General features: G+C 40.7%; 1 protein-coding gene across 2 annotated transcripts in view; it reads left to right on the forward strand.

Moving 5' to 3' along the window:
- The window catches only part of LOC121385249, a 27,976-nt gene extending 10,984 nt beyond the window's left edge, over window positions 1-16,992 (forward strand). For both annotated transcript variants that reach the window (XM_041515848.1, XM_041515849.1), the window contains exons 4-11: window positions 769-906; window positions 3,126-3,391; window positions 3,779-3,945; window positions 7,098-7,237; window positions 9,421-9,511; window positions 10,907-11,084; window positions 14,063-14,183; window positions 16,496-16,992. In XM_041515848.1, coding sequence (XP_041371782.1) covers window positions 769-906; window positions 3,126-3,391; window positions 3,779-3,945; window positions 7,098-7,237; window positions 9,421-9,511; window positions 10,907-11,084; window positions 14,063-14,183; window positions 16,496-16,719 — 1,325 coding nt within the window. In that variant the 3' untranslated portion in view covers window positions 16,720-16,992. The remainder of the gene's footprint in view (window positions 1-768; window positions 907-3,125; window positions 3,392-3,778; window positions 3,946-7,097; window positions 7,238-9,420; window positions 9,512-10,906; window positions 11,085-14,062; window positions 14,184-16,495) is intronic.
- Window positions 16,993-17,752: the final 760 nt, after the last annotated feature.

Genomic DNA, 17,752 nt, shown 5'->3' on the forward strand with positions numbered 1-17,752 from the left:
CTCTCTCTCTCTCTCTCCTCTCTCCTCTCTCTCTCTCTCTCTCTCTCTCTCTCTCTCTCTCTCTCTCTCTCTCTCTCGATCGATCGATCGAACACGAACAAGAAAACAACAACAACAACAACAATAACAATCCTCCCAAAACAAAAAACACACTAACATACCCACTGAAAAACAATACTCCACCTTTTTCTTCCTCTTTCCCTTGAACATTACAGTAACGATGAGTACAGGCCTTTGAGAATTGAAAATCTGAGTGACCCATTTATCGGTCACGCAGAAATAAATCCTGGAAATAAATCCTGGAAATAAATCCAGGTAACCCATAGTAAATAGTGCTCCAAATTTTGCGCGAACAAAGTCTCCCCCCACCAAAAAACAAACAAAATAGGTTACGCAAAATTAGATTAGCGTGATCAACGCGCGAACGAAACGATCGTTCTCGCAGTTTTCAGAGTCCTGTGAGTATATATATTATACTATTATACAACATATCTCTGTCTGTTGGTGTAGTCATTATGTGGGGTGGTTTCTGCGTGGTACCATGGTTTTGTAAAGGGCACCAATGGCCTAGTACCGCCGTCTTCAGCTCGTTAGGTTTTCTATAGGGGTTACGTCAACCTTAGCTCCTGGATCAAGATCCTACCCAGGAAGCACAGAGTTGGTTTGGAGTTTGGAGTTTTTCTTCTCCTAGATACATTAACTGACGCCCTAAAATACCATATAGACTGAATGACAAATTAGCTAAAAGTTAAGACACATATTTCGCAGACGCAACTGACGGTTCACCATGCACACCTTCCAGCTGCAACGGCCACGGACTCTGCGTTGGCAACGGGACAGCGGTGACATGTCACTGCGAAGCCGGTTGGGAACATGACGCCGACGGCAACTGCACACTTCCTCGATGTGAGTAATACGTTTCGAATTTCGTCTCTCTCTTTTTTTTTTTTTTATATTTGTGTGATTTTTCTAATTTCGTTTTTTTATATTTGAATTTTTTTTATTTTCGTCTTTTTTTATATTTGAATTTTTTATTTTCGTCTTTTTTCATATTTGTGTGATTTTTGGAATATCGTCTTTTTGATATTTACATGATTTTTTAATCTCGTCTTTTTGATATTTGAATTATTTATTTTCGTCTTTTTTTATATTTGTGTGATTTTTTAAAAAATTTATTTTTTTAGAATTTTGACTATTTGATATTTGTTAGATTTGGCAAATTTCATCTTTTTAATATTTGTGTGATCTTTCGAATTGTGTCATTTTGATATTAAATTTTGTGTACCTTTTCGAATTTTATCTCTTTGATATTTGTATGATTTTTCGAACCTCAACTCTTTGATATTTGTGTCATATTTTCGAATGTCATCTTTGACATTTATGTGATTTTTCGAACCTTAACTCTTTGATATTTGTGTCATATTTTCGAATGTCATTTTTGACATTTATGTGATTTTTCGAACGTCAACTCTTTGATATTTGTGTCATATTTTCGAATTTCATGTCTTTGATCGTTGTTTAGTTTAGCAAATGTGATTTTTCGTTCGGAGTTTTTTGTTACATCTCGCTACATAACTGTACATCGTCGGATCGATCCCCGTCGGTGGGTCCAATGGGCTATTTCTCGTTCCAGCCAGTGCACCACGACTGGTTATTCAAGGGCCGTGGTATGTACTACCCTGTCTGTGGGGTGGTGCATATAAAAGATTCCTTGCTGCTAATCTAAAAGAGTAGTCCATGAAGTGGCGACAGCGGGTTTCCTCTCTCTATATCTGTGTGGTCCATAACCATATGTCCGACGCCATATAACCGTAAATACAATGTGTTGAGTGAGTCGTTAAATAACACATTTCTTTCTTTCTTTCTTTCTTTCTTTCTTTCGTCGGCTCTCGTATCAAAGTTGACGGCTATGTTGATGGTGATGGTCGTCGTGATAATAATGCTGGTGATGATGATGTTGATGACGACGATGATGTTGATTATTTTTATTATGTTGATGCTTATGGTTCTGGTGATGTTGTTATTATTGTTATTGTTGTTGTTGCTGCTGCTGTTGATGTTGATGTTGATGTTGATGTTGATCATGTTAATGACAATAAAGCTGGTGATGATGATGATGATGATGATGATGATGATGATGACGACGACGAAGGTTATGGAGTTTGTTGCTGCAGCTGGTGATTGTGATGTTGATCATATTAATGATGATGAAGCTGGTGGTGATGATGATGAAATGTTTTATTTAACGACGCACTCAACACATTTTATTTACAGTTATATGGCGTCGGACATATGGTTAAGGACCACACAGATATTGAGAGAGGAAAAACCCGCTGTCGCCACTTCACGGGCTACTCTTTTTGATTAGCAGCAAGGGATCTTTTATATGCACCATCCCACAGACAGGATAGCACATACCACGGCCGTTGATATACCAGTCGTGGTGCACTGGCTCGAGCGAGTAATAGCCCAATGGGTCCACCGACGGGGATCGGTCCCAGACCAACCGCTCATCAAGCGAGCGCTCTACCACTGGGCTACGTCCCGCCCCCAATTTGGTTGTCGAAAATTGCCAAAACATTACTTAGTTTCCTCTAGCCTTCCTCTGCATATCACCGGCCTCGGTGGCGTCGTGGTTAGGCCATCGGTCTACAGGCTAGTAGGTACTGAGTTCGGATCCCAGTCGAGGCATGGGATTTTTAATCCAGATACCGACTCCAAACCCTGAGTAGTGCTCCGCAAGGCTCAGTGGGTAGGTGTAAACCACTTGTACCGACCAGTGATCCATAACTGGTTCAACAAAGGCCATGATTTGTGCTATCCTGCCTGTGGGAAGCGCAAATAAAAAATCCCTTGCTGCCTGTCGTAAAAGAGTAGCCTATGTGGCGACAACGAGTTTCCTCTAAAAACAGTGTCAGAATGACCATATGTTTGACGTCCAATAGCCGATGATAAGATAAAAAATCAATGTGCTCTAGCGGCGTCGTTAAATAAAACAAACTTTTTTTTTCTTTTCCTCTGCATATCAGTAACAATAAGGGAAGGGCTGGAGGTGACTCGAACTAGGCTAAATGGGACCAATACCGAATAACAACTTTGTAGCGTCTTTTAAACTTTTATTTCAGACAAAGTTTACTGCAGTCACAATTCCATGATAATCAACGTAAATCCACACGGTTCGTTTTCCGGCACCGTTTACGAAATCGGCGACAAGCAGACGACGTGCATGATGACGAAAGCGTTCGACGATGCCGACGTTGTGGCTGCCATAACCGGATTGCCAGGACAGAGTAGCAACCCGTTGAAAGGGGGCGTTGTAGCTGTCGTCTATAATAATGGAACGCTTGACGGAACGGATAACGCATGCTCAACCGTCGCGTTGACATCATTCGTGAGTATTCGGAACGTAATCGATGATCTTCGGAAACCGTCGGATATGTTCGTTTTTACGAACACGCTCCGAACGTATTTTACACGTACTTTAGTGATGAAGTTAATTCTCCGTTTAAAACAAATTGTGTACAAACAAACAAAGAAACAAACAAAACACCCCCCCCAAGTGGGGGGGGGGGGGGGCGAGGATAGCAACGGTGGGTGGGCATGTGTTCCCCCACTTTATAGCAGCAGCGATGGTTTATATATATGTGTGTGTGTGTGTGTGTGTGTGCGCGCCCCACCCCACTTTTTGGCACCTTCCTACGCCCGTGCTACTACTACTACTACTACTACTACTACTACTACTACTACTACTACTATTAGTACTACTACATCTTTACAGGATGATGGCGATACCACTACTGACATGTACACTATACAGAGGACGTTTATCGTCCAGTATCACCCAGACTACATGATCAAGGCGGACGAGAAACTGGTAGCAAAGTGTAAGACAGACCTGAAAAACCAACACACGCAAATAACCATGGGATCCATCACGAACAACCCGTGAGTTATCGCCCTTATTTTTGGAAAAACCAGCACACTCTATGTTGGTGGTGATGAACCGGCCTCGGTGGCGTCGTGGTTAAGCCATCGGATATATAAGGCTGGTAGGTAGCCTACAGGGTTCGCAGCCCGGTACCGGTTTCCACCCAGAGCGAGTTTTAATGACTAAATGGGTAGATGTAAGGCCACTACACCCTCTTTTCTCTCACTAACCACTAACAATTAACAACTAACCTACTGTCCTCTACAGACAGCCCGGATAGCTGATATGTGCCCAGGACAGCGTGGTTGAACCTTAACTGGATATAAGCACGAAAATAAGTTAAAATGAATTGGTGGTGATGATGGTGATAGTGGGAGATTTCATATATCATTTATAGGGCGGGGCGTAGCCTAGTGGTAAAACGCTCGCTTGATGCGCGGTCGGTCTAGAATCGATCGCCGTCGGTTGACTCATTGGGCTATTTCTCGCTCTAACCAGTGCACCACGACTGGTGTATCAAAGGCCGTGGTATGTACGATCCTGTCTGTTGGATGGTGCATATAAAAGATCCCTTGCTACTAATGAAAAATGTAGCAGGGTTCCTCTTTAAAATTATCCATTTATAAATCAATGTGCTCTAGTGGTGTCGTTAGAACAAAACAAACTTTAACTGTGTTGGTGATTGTGGGAGCCTTCGTATGTCTTCTATCCACAAAATATATTATTTATTTATTTATTTATTTATTTATTTTTACTTATTTATTTGTTTTTAAAACTTAAATCATGTATTATAGGATACAATATGTGACAGAGCATAATATTAACACATTGCAATTTCTCTCCTTTTAAAGGGACAGAACCTAGTTTTTTAAACACTACAGCATATTTTCTACTATTAGAGCCGTTTATGATCACTGAAATCAAACACTACTTATGTTTTATTCTTTAGTTTATCCATTTCCGTACAACCGAAGTGTTTCTGGTCATCCTGGTGTTTGTAGTACCCAAAATAGCATTTTTTTCTTTTTTTTTCTTTTTAAACGCACGTGCGTCTGAGAAGTAGCGGTTTATTGATTCGAGTTTAGTCTATTTTGAAGGATATTTCCTGTTTTTACATCACAGACTCTTCTTTCAGTCTATTGTAACTTTATCCAAATGAGTTACAAGTTTGTAAATGAACTAAACTTAATATCAATTTTTTTTACGGGTTAAAACTAGGGTACGCGCCTTTAACACAGTGTAGATCTTTTTCTTGTTACACAGTATAGATTTTCCTTGTGTTGTTTTACCGGAATGTTAAATGAATAACAGAAGTTACAAGTTGGTGGCGTAGGTTGTATTTGACTTTCCATCATGAAACGCGATTAACAAGTTAATAATATGGTGATACAGATAATATATAATCATCAGCTCTTGGGTGAATGACACGCAGGTCTCCCGATAGAGTTGACATTGCGACTGAGAACCTCAAGGGTTAGGATCAGCTCTTGGGTGAATGACACGCAGGTCTCCCGATAGAGTTGACATTGCGTCTGAGAACCTCAAGGGTTAGGATCGGCTCTTGGGTGAATGACACGCAGGTCTCCCGATACAGCTGACATTGCGTCTGAGAACCTCAAGGGTTAGGATCAGCTCTTGGGTGAATGACACACAGGTCTCCCGATACAGTTGACATTGCGTCCGAGAACCTCATGGGTTAGGATCAGCTCTTGGGTGAATGACACGCAGGTCTCCCGATAGAGTTGACATTGCGTCCGAGAACCTCAAGGGTTAGGATCAGCTCTTGGGTGAATGACACGTAGGTCTCCCGATAGAGTTGACATTGCGTCTGAGAACCCCAAGGGAATGAACAGCAGAGCTGTTACCGGCCTCAGTGGTGTCGTGGTTAAGCCATCGGACATAAGGCTGGTAGGTACAGGGTTCGCAGACCAATACTGGCTCCAACCCAGAGCGAGTTTTAACGACTCAATGGGTAGGTGTAAGACCACTACACCGACTTCTCTTTCACTAACCACTAACAACTAACTGACTATCCTGGACAGACAGCCCAGATAGCTGAGGTGTGTGCCCAGGACAGCGTGCTTGAACCTTAATTGGACATAAGCACGAAAATAAATTGAACAACACCAACAGCAGAGCTGTCCTCCTTGGGTATCCCCATCCGTCTCCCTGGGTCTCTCTCTGAAATACCCTTAAAAACAGATTAGAACACGACTCCCTCCATAAGCGTTTCTTCCCAGACGCACGTGCGTTGTCGAAAAGATGAAACATACATTTTGTGATATTAAAAACACTTCGGGTGTATGGACATCGAAATTTTGAACAATAAAATCTTAGTAATGACTGATTTCAGTGGCTCTGATGGTGAACAATATGCCTTAGTGTTTAAAAACTAGGACCTGTCACTTTAAATAATTGTTTGGGCGGGACGTAGCCAGTGGTAAAGCGTTCGCTCGATTCGTGGTCGATCTGGGATCGACCCCTCGTCGGTGGGCCCATTGGGCTATTTCTCGTCCCATCCAGTGCACCACGACTGGCATATCAAAAGCCGTCGTATGTACTACCCTGTCTGTGGGATGGTGCATATAAAAGAGCCCTTGTTGCTAATCGAAAAGAATAGCCCATGAAGTGGCGACAGCGGGTTTCCTCTCTCTATCTGTGGACCGACCTCGGTGGCGTCGTGGTTAGGCCATCGGTCTACAGGCTGGTAGGTACTGGGTTTGGATCCCAGTCAAGGCATGGGATTTTTAATCCAGATACCGACTCCAAACCTTGAGTGAGTGCTCCGCAAGGCTCAATGGGTAGGTGTAAACCACTTGCACCGACCAGTGATCCATAACTGGTTCAACAGAGGCCATGGTTTGTGCTGTCCTGCCTGTGGAAAGCGCAAATAAAAGATCCCTTGCTGCTAATTGGAAAGAGTAGCCCATGTAGTGGCGACAGCGGGTTTCCTCTCAAAATCTATATGGTCCTTAACCATATGTCTGACACCATATAACCGTAAATAAAATGTGTTGAGTGCGTCGTTAAATAAAACATTTCTTTCTTTTTTCTGTCCTCTATCTGTGTGGTTCTTAACCACATGTCTGACGCCATATAACCGTAAATAAAATGTGTTGAGTGCGTCGTTAAATAAAACATTTCGTTCCTTCCTTGTTTTTGTTTGTAGTGCTACCCAAGAACAAGTGAACGCCGTCACTGTCACTGACACCTTTGGGTCAACCCTGGCCCTCGTAAACACCGACGGGTCCGATTCGACGACAGATGGGGCGGTAGGGGATCAGAAGTGTCTACGTCTACATAACCCAAGTAAGCCAGTGGCGGATACGGAGGGGCCCCCCACTCATTTCACTGAGTTAACACGGCAATTTCGATGATATATTTTAATATATTATTCTTTTAAAAATTAAGAATGGATCATCCACATTAGGATATTAGGAGAGCATTTAGGAGGGGCATAGAGGGCTCAACATCTCCTACTGGTGGTCAAGAATATTATCTTTTTACATTCGTATAAGCACGGGGCGGGACGTAGCCCAATGGTAAAGCGCTCGCTCGATGCGCGGTCGGTCTGGGATCGATCCCCGTCGGTGGGCCCATTGGGCTATTTGTCGCTCCAGCCAGTGAACAACGACTAGTATATCAAAGGCCGTGGTATGTGTTATTCTGTCTGAGGGATGATGCATATAAAAGATCCCTTGCTGCTAATCGAAAAAGAGTAGCCCATGAAGTGGCGACAGCGGGTTTCCTCTCTCAATATCTGTATGGTCCTTAACCATATGTCTGACGTCATATAACCGTAAATAATATGTGTTGAGTGCGTCGTTAAATAAAACATTTCCTTCGTATAAGCACTGGCGTATCCAGGATTTTAAATTGGGGGGGGGGGGGGGGGGCAAACCAACACTATGTATGTATGTATGTATCATGTTATAAAATTTAATACAGTAAAAAAAGAAAAAAGGTGTGATGGGGGGGGGGGGGGGGGCGTGTCTCCCCCCTCGCTACGCCACTGTGTATAAGGAGAGGAGTCTTATTTATGAATGCTACCGAACTGCTATGCATTAATGTTACCGGCCCATAGGAACCGGTAGAGGTGGGCTACTCACTTGAGGTACAAAACATTAAACCTTTTGTCCTAATATGTGTGTGCGTGCAAGAGTGCGTGCGTGCGTGCGTGTGTGTATGACTTGCTTATAATCCCACTATAGCGTATGCCTCCCTCGTTCCTTCAAGCCATAGTTACGCCACTTTGTCTTTAAAGGGGCATTCTTGAGTTTGCTGCATTGTAAGATGTTTCCAACTAATAAAATATTTCTACGATTAAATTTACATATTAAATATATTTTCTTGTTTAGAATAGCAGTGTCTGTATATTCAATGTGTTTTTGATCGTCTTAATATTTGTAAGAAGCCCAAACTGGATTTTGTCTTCAAATAATTTCGTACGTACGAAAAAAATATATTTTAGGAAATAAAATGATATTTAACCTGGTACAAATATTAGAACGATCAGAAACACGTTTAATATACAGCCACTAATATTTTATGCAGAAAAATATATTTGATATGTAATTGCAATTATTAAAAAGTCTCTGTTAGTCGATAATATCTTAAAAATTGCAGCAAACTCAGGAATATTCCTTTAATAGTAAAAACATATAGCCTGTCCGATCATTGTGAATATATATATTTTTTTGTAAATAATTTCAGTTTGGTTTAACGTATGAAGAAAAGTAAAAGTGTTTTGGAAATATAAAACCCCCCAACAAAAACAACAACAAAAAAACACCCCAACCACAAGAAAACCCAACAACAACAAAAAACCCTATTTTTTTGGTGCAATTTACAAATCAGTCGACTCTGAAATAAATAACTTGTAGCAAATTCCATACTATGAAAAAAAAGGCGTTCCCAGTGGGACGGACTATAGATCTGCTGCTGTATTCGCTAATCTATTGTCCGTCCCATCATTTTATTAAAATGTTTTTTGTAAATAATTTCAGTTTGGTTTGACGTAAGAAGAAAAGTGTTTTGGAAATAACAAAGAAATACAATTTGTATGTGCAATTTACAAATCAATCGGCTCGGAAATAAATAACTTGTAGTAAATTACATAGTATGAAAAACAAAATGCGATCCCGGTGGGACGGAATATAAGCACTGACGTTTCACATATCAACATACTTTTTTGTATGGTGAGGCGGAACGTAGCCCAGTGGTAAGGCGTTCGCTCGATGCAATGTCGGTCTAGGATCTATCACCGTCGGTTGGCCCACTGGGCTATTTCTCGTTGTAGCCAGTACACCACGACTGGTATATCAAAGGTTGTGGTATGTGCTATCCTGCCTGTGGAATGGTGCATATAAAAGATCCCTTGCTAGTAATGAAAAAGAAATGTGACCAAATGTTTGACATCCAATAGCCGATGATTAATAAATAAAGATGCTCTAGTGGTGTCGTTAAACAATATATATATTTTTTCCTTTCAGGCATGTCAGTTCACATAAAGAAGGTTGTTCTGACAAACAATTTACCTGAGACAGATAGCATGTACAGAGAAGTCGCTCTCCTGGAAAACAGGTGATCGTTAGCAAGAATTCATAGAAGTATGGTAACATCACTGTATGTATTAGTCCCCTACCGGTCCAACCGGGGTGGGGGTGGAGGGTATGGGTGGGTGTTGATTGGTGGGGTGTTATAGGTTTCGTCTTCGTCCTTCTGTCTCTCTTTTCCCCGTTTTCCAGACTTTGTTTTCCCTACAATGCCTCAGGATAATGAACTGAAATTTGGTGTTTTGGTTTATCATACAAAGTTACAGATCAAACAGAGCCGGTTTAAGGATCCACGGGGCCTGTAGCACAAATAACAACGGGTCCCCCTTTCCCAGGATATAAATTTTGTAACCCTATCTGGGAGAGGATGAAAAATGACCTGGTGAAAATAAATGTACACATCACCACGGGGCTCCCTGAAGCGCGGGGCCCGTAGCACGTGCTAGATGTGCTACTAGGATAAACCAATCTAATTAAAATTAGCTCCACTATTACATGTGGATCTAACACCAGCCAGTTAGAGCTCATGTCCACCAATCAAAACCTTACTTGCAGAATCCTGCCAGTGATTTAAAAATAATTTGAAAACATTCCGAATTATCCTGAGGGTATACGACATGTTTCGTGTGAATTACGAATGCCTTAAAACATGTTTTATTTTATAAAATAAATAATTTGTAATGTAAAACTGAAGACTGATTTAGTTAGGTTTTTTTATAAATAAGTAAATCATTTTTAATGTAAAATTGAAGACTGATAACCCACCCCGTACGTATTGGTATGGTTCGCTGTACTGCGGCCACTAAAATAGACTCGCCCGATATTTTTAGAATTTGTATGCTCCCAAATAACGTTATAAAAGGCGAAGTGCGATTGGTCAATATTTAAATTATTATTTACAGACGAAATGTTACCTGGACATTGGGGACTACGCAGTGTTGTTAGTTTTAAATCACTGGCAGGATTCTGCAAGTAAGGTTTTGATTGGTGGACATGAGCTCCAACTGGCTGGTGTTAGATCCACATGTAATAGTGGAGCTAATTTTAATTAGATTGGGATAAACCGGCTCTGATATTTACGTTCGACTCATGGAGACCGGGGAGAGACGTAGCCCAGTGGTAGAGCGCTCGCTTGATGCGCGGTCGGTCTGGGATCGATCGCCGTAAGTGGGCCCATTGGGCTATTTCTCGCTCCAGCCAGTGCACCACGACTGGTACATCAAAGACCGTGGTATGTGCTATCCTGTCTATGGGATGGTGCATATAAAACGATTCCTTGCTACTAATTGAAAAAGAGTAGCCCATGAAGTGGCGACAGCGGGTTTCCTCTCTCAATACCTGTGTGGTCATTAACCGTATGTCCGACGCCATATAACCGTAATTAAAATGTGTAGTTAAATAAAACATTTCCTTCCTTGCACAGCTGCAAAGCAACATCTTCAGGGAAACTTGGATCCATCTGGCAGGGCGTGCCCACACTGGACACAAACAGCAACGTGGTGACCTTCTGTTTCGGCCTGTTCACCATCAAACCCACCTCCCAGCTGACCATCAAAGTGTGGAGTAACCTGTGTCCCAACGGAATATCCGGATGTGAAGCGGTAATGCCCAACACACACCTAGCGATTGTTAAAGGGACATTCCTGAGTGTGCTGCAATTGTTAAGATGTTATCGACTAACAGACTTTTTAACGATTGTAATTACATATCAAATATATTTTTCTGCATAAAATATTAATGTCTGTTTATTAAACGAGTTTCTGATCCTTTTAATATTTGTACTAGGTTAAATTTCATTTTATTTCCTAATTATTATTTTTTCGTACGTACACAATTATTTGAAGACAAAATCCAGTTTGGGCTTCTTACAAATATTAAGACGACCAGAAACGCATTGAATACACACACACACTGATATTCTAAACAAGAAAATATATTTAATATGTAAGTTTAATCAAAGAAATGTTTTATTAGTCGGAAACATCTTACAATGCAGCAAACTCGGGAATGTCCATTTAACGCCAACGCGACAATCGCAGTGACGATCGTCCGATAGTGTGCCCAGCACACTCGGGCTGGCGTAGCGGTTTTGTCAGCATTAAATTCAAATTCTAATCCGAAAAAATAACATAATTTCAGGGCTTAGAAATTTTTGTTTCAGCCAATTTTCAGATATATGTGGAGTATTTCCTTGAAAATCATTCACAAGTGGTTAATTTAAAGAAAATTTAGCCAAAGACTAAATCAGAGTTCGACAAATCCGCTAGTCCGACGCCCGGGGCTAGTGTTTATTAATACAGGGCTAGTGACAAATGCAAAACCAGTAGCCCGATGGGCTAGTGGTTTTAAAAAAGAGAAAGAAAACAGTCTAAATGTTTAGGCCACTTTATATGGAAATTAGCAATTGACTAATTTGGCAATGAACAGGGTGAGCCCTGAGTTTAGACAGGACCGAGGAGCAGCTACAGGATTTTGCAAAAGGGGGTGGGGGTGGGGGTGTGTGTTAAAAAAATGAAGAACAAGTTTGAATTTGCCGAAATTTATTGAGCCAAGCACCCAAACGAAGTGAGATCTGAAGGTTCAGGGGCAAGCTCCTCAAAAACTTTAAAACTAAAGATGCTCAGAGAATCTTTCCATGGCATTTTAGCTCTGGTACAGCGCTCGCCTAATGCGCGATCGATCTTGGATCGAATCCCGTCGGTGGCCCCATTGGGCTATTTCTCGTTCCAGCCATTGTTCCACAACTGGTGTAACAAAGGCCGTGATCCCCGTCGGTGGCCCCATTGGGCTATTTGTCGTTCCAGCCAGTGCACCACGACTGGTGTAACAAAGGCCGTGTTCCCCGTCGGTGGGCCTATTGGGCTATTTCTCGTTCCAGCCAGTGCACCACGACTGGTATATCAAATACCGTGGTATGTACTACCCTGTCTGTGAGATGGTGCATATAACATATCCCTTGCTGCTAATCGAAAAGAGTAGGCAATGAAGTGGCAACAGCGGGTTTCCTCTCCCAATATCTGTGTGATCCTTAACCATATGTCAGACGTCGTATAACCGTAAATAAAATGTGTTGAATGCGTCGTTAAATGAAACATTTCCTTCCTTTCTATTATTATGCTAGTCTCAGACTGTCAACTGTCACGACGAAGTTGACCAACTCGACTTTTGCGTTGTAATTTTACCAACTCCCGACTTACGACAGGTGCGCTCAGATTAACAACTAATGGGTTATATGACGAGAACTGAGTCGTAATAGCGCTCACACTAGCAACCGGTCTCGGTGGTGTCGACGTTAAACCATCGGACATAACGCTGGTAGGTACTGGGTTCGCAGCCCGGTACCGGCTCCCACCCAGAGCCAGTTTCAGTGGGTAGGTGTAAGACCACTACACCCTCTTCTTTCTCACTAACCACTAACGACTAACCCACTTTCCTTGATAGACAGCCCAGATAGCTGAGGTGTGTGCGCAGGACAGCATGCTTGAACCTTAATTGGATATAAGCATAAAAATAAGTTGAAATGAAATGAAATGGTTAGCAACTGGACAATCGTAGAAGTTGGCCAACTTTGTGCTGGCACTTGGTAGTCTCACATTAGCATTATATTGTGAATGATAAATCTTTTTAAAAAAGGTCATTAAAAGAGCACTTTAAGATTTAGTTGGATAAGTTTTCCAGCTTAATTTTTGAGGACATGCAAGGAGAAAATATAATACTACACTCGTGCCAATTAGATACCATTTGTCTTACAACTCATTGTTTAAAAAGGTATCTAGCGAGCGAAAGCGGAAACTCACGTTATATTATGCAGTAAAATATATTTTCAATCAACGAACACTCATCCAGTATTCCCTGCTTAAGCGGTCACGATAATCGGTCGATACAAACAGTTGTTGCAGGATAAATTTAGCTATTTGTCAGGCAAAAGTTTGTTGGTACATTTAGCAGGTCAACGTTTCTACAACACTCACTTAGTATTGTAATAAGAGTTCGAATCAGGGCAGCTGTTATGTTAAATATAGCACAGCACTTACACACGTGATAGTGCACCTTTAATGATTTAAAATTATTTATTGTTTTATTTTTATTTTTAAAATTGTTGTTATTATTATTATTATTATTATTTTTATTAGGGGGCGGGATGTAGCCCAGTGGTAAAGCACTCGTCTGATGCACGGTCAGTCTAAGATCCCCGTCGGTGGGCCCATTGGACTATATCTCGTTCCAGCCAATGCTTCACGACTGGTATATCAAAGTCCGTGGTATGTGCTATCCTGTCTGTGGGATGTTGCATATAAAAGGTCCCTTCCAACTAATGGAAAATGTAGCGGGTTTCCTCTATATGTCAAAATTATCAAATGTTTGACATCCAATATTCGATGATTAATAAATCATTGTGCTCTAGTGGTGTTGTTAAACAAAAACAAACTTTTAGTACTGTAATAGTTTTAGTTCTAGTCAGGGTAGCTATTATGTGTTAAATATAGCGCTTACAAACATAACAATGCACCTTTAATGATTTTTATTCTTTAAAAAAAAAAGTATATATTATTATTGTTTTTTTGGGATATTATTGCAGGTTGATTGTTCTGGAACACAATCCAATGGACGTCGCAAACGTGGAATCGAAAGTGGGACTATGCAGTACAGCCAATTAGAGATACGAGGAATCGACGTATATGGCAAAGGGTCCGCCGATAGTAAGTCGTGTTGGGAATCGGTTATAGTCGATTTACACCAACCGATTATATTTAGTTTTTCTCCTAGACCCCCCCCCCCCCCCCACAATAAACATTCTGGCCCATATAGAAGAAACAAACACCATATAATTGCATACAGTCAGTGCCGAATATGACCAGACGAGCTTTATTATAACAACAACCTTAACCATATTATCAAGACTTGGTCAGTCTCACGACATCAATACAGACTCTTCAACACGTATTCTAAGGGTTCGTCAACCTCCTTTAGGACCAACTCCGATAATAATATGCAACATATAAAAAAGATTTGTATGTTATAATGTATAATTCAAAACAAACATATTATAAAGACTTGTCAGTCTGAGAACTCTGTTCTGAACTTAATACGTATTATAAAGGTTCGCCAACCCTTAACAGCCCAAGTACAGTTATAAAAAATAATATAATAATCTATTCGTCATTCTGACTGCCGACCACTGAACTGAGAGAACTCATCACATGATACATTGCCTTTTATACCACATACATAACGCCCTCTATAAATACATATTACCTCCCTTGTTTATTTCCGTATACTAGGAGAAATAAATTTCTTTCTAATTCGGATCTCAAACGAAAGAAATTACATATATAATAGGTTGTGATAAAATATAACCATGTGAATCTAGTAAGGATATGAAGTACTAGGACCTATTAAATATTATGTTCATCAGGATATGAAGAAGTACTAGGACCTATTAAATATTATGTTCATCAGGATATGAAGTACTAGGACCTATTAAATATTATGTTCATCAGGATATGAAGAAGTACTAGGACCTATTAAATATTATGTTCATCAGGATATGAAGTACTAGGACCTATTAAATATTATGTTCATCAGGATATGAAGAAGTACTAGGACCTATTAAATATTATGTTCATCAGGATATGAAGTACTAGGACCTATTAAATATTATGTTCATCAGGATTTGAAGTACTAGGACCTATTAAATATTATGTTCATCAGGATATGAAGTACTAGGACCTACTAAATATTATGTTCATCAGGATATGAAGAAGAAGAAGAAGTTTGATTTGTTTATCGGAAGGAAATAGTTTATTTAACTATGCACTCAGCACATTTTATTTACGGTTATACGGCGTCGGACATATGGTTAAGGACCACACAGATATTGAGGGAGGAAACCCGCTGTCGCCACTTCATGTGCTACTCTTTTCGATTAGCAGCATGTGATCTTTTATATGCACCATCCCATAGACAGGATAACACATACCACGACCTTTGATGTACCAGTCATGGTGCACTAGCTGGAGAGAGATATAACCCAATGGGCCCACTGACGGGGATCGATCCCAAACCGACCGCGCATCATGCGGGTGCTTTACCAATGGGCTATGTCCCGCCCCTTTTTGTTTAACGGCACCACTAGACCACATTGATTAATTAATCATCGGCTATTGGATGTCAAACATTTGGTAATTCTGACAGAGAGGAAACCCGCTAATTTTCTTAATGCAGCAAGGGATCTTTTATATGTACTTTCCCACAGACAGGAAAGCACATACCACGGCCTTTGACCAGTTGTGGTGCACTAGTTGGAATGAGAAAAAATCCAATCAGTTGAATGGATCCACCGTGGTGGTTCGATCCTGCGATATATATATCACAATACACCATGTCTTTTTCTCTGTACTACATGTATGCAGCGTGTTTGATTCGCTCGCTCGCACGCACACACACATACACACACACACACACACACAACGCTCGCACGCACAAACACAAACAAAATATAAATAAAACGGGGCATTATATTTCACGTGAACTGTCGTTCTGTTCATGTCGGTTACAGCGTTACGCAAATTTAAATTCACGCGAACCGCCAATCGGTTACGTGGTGAACCGTTGCGTGTTCTGAAAGTTACTTTTAATACAAACTATCAAAGAAACAGAAAAGTATGAACTGGAAATACTGTCATTAAAATGTACGTTCAATACACGTTTGAGATAACCTAATAGGTTACACGAATGTACTTGACGTAACCGAACAGTCGGTTACCTAAATAAATTCACGTAACCGAACAATCGGTTACCTAAATGAATTCACGTAACCAAGCAGTCGGTTACCTAAATAAATTCACGTAACCGAACAGTCGGTTGGTTACCTAAATAAATTCACGTAACCGAACAATCAGTTACTCGAATAAGAAAACCCCACGTGAACCAACTTAGGATTACCTAAGATTTCAAAATATTGACCCCTGAAAGAAAAGTTTTAAAATTATTTACTTTTTACTAATTTTAGCCCAGAAAGAACAGACACCGACAAGCACCGATTGCGTCATCGACGACCGAATGTTCGCCACGGTGATCGCCTTGGCCGTCGTCGTCTTGCTTCTGCTCATACTGCTGGCGTTCATGGTGGTACGCGCCTTCACGTCGTCTGCTAGGCAACGGTCCAACTGGCGGGAAGACGAATTCTCCAACCCGAGCTACTACGACTCGCAATCGATTGGAAGCAAGCGATAATCCATCTTTTATTGATCGATGGATTGAACTTTCACTTTACGACAAGAACTTCAGTTTTATCCTTCGTTTTAAGTGAAGATTTTATAAATTCTCTGTTATTATTTTATATAAAGTTTATTAATTAGTTTTCAATGAATCCAGGGCTGTTTCCGTTACTTCGACTCACAAACACTTGGCAGCAGGCGATACTCATCTTTTATTGATCGATGGATTGAACTTTCACTTTACGACAAGAACTTCAATTTTTTCTTCTATTTTAAAATGAAGATTTTATACATTCACTGTTATTATTTTATAAAGTTTAATTAGTTTTCACTGAATCCAGGGCTGTTTCCGTTACTTCGACTCACAAACACTTGGCAGCAGGCGATAATCCATCTCTTATCGATCAATGGATTGGGCTTTCACTTTACGACAGATACGAGCTCTTAGCGGAAATTGCCGATCTTTAATGAGCAGGGCAATCACGAGGTCCGTGACGTCAGAGACGCGTCGCTTGATCTGAAGCCTTACACTTAAAAGCATTAGTCCGTACCACTCATAAAGAATCTAAGACTTGCACAGCTTACCAAAACAATGAGTGTTCGTTCGCAAAACGTTTTGCCGTATCAATATGAGCTGTTAGTAAATGAAGAAAGACACACATTTACTTACAACAGTGATACTGATGAAAAAACGGATAGCGAGTCGGAGGGTGGAGAAACTGATGGTGCCAGACCAGACCGGTCGACCAATTTACAGCCCGGAGCCCGAAAGTAAACCCGGAGACAAAACCAAAACTCGGATGCTAATGCCGAGGTGTATACTGTTCATATAGCATAAAGATACACCTCGATATGATGTATTTAAATATGTAAAAAAATATAAATGTAGGACAAACATTTTTTGGTGGGTTTTTTTTTTAGAAAATATCGCATTTTTATGTTCGGGCTGTACATAATGAAATCTGTATGCACAGTGTAAACAAACGCTCTAATTTACGACAAGGCGCTTCACTTTCATTAACCTGGCTTGTAAAACAACATAAATGACT

Source organism: Gigantopelta aegis, chromosome 11 (genome assembly GCF_016097555.1).
Source record: "Gigantopelta aegis isolate Gae_Host chromosome 11, Gae_host_genome, whole genome shotgun sequence".
Classification (NCBI taxonomy): domain Eukaryota; kingdom Metazoa; phylum Mollusca; class Gastropoda; order Neomphalida; family Peltospiridae; genus Gigantopelta; species Gigantopelta aegis.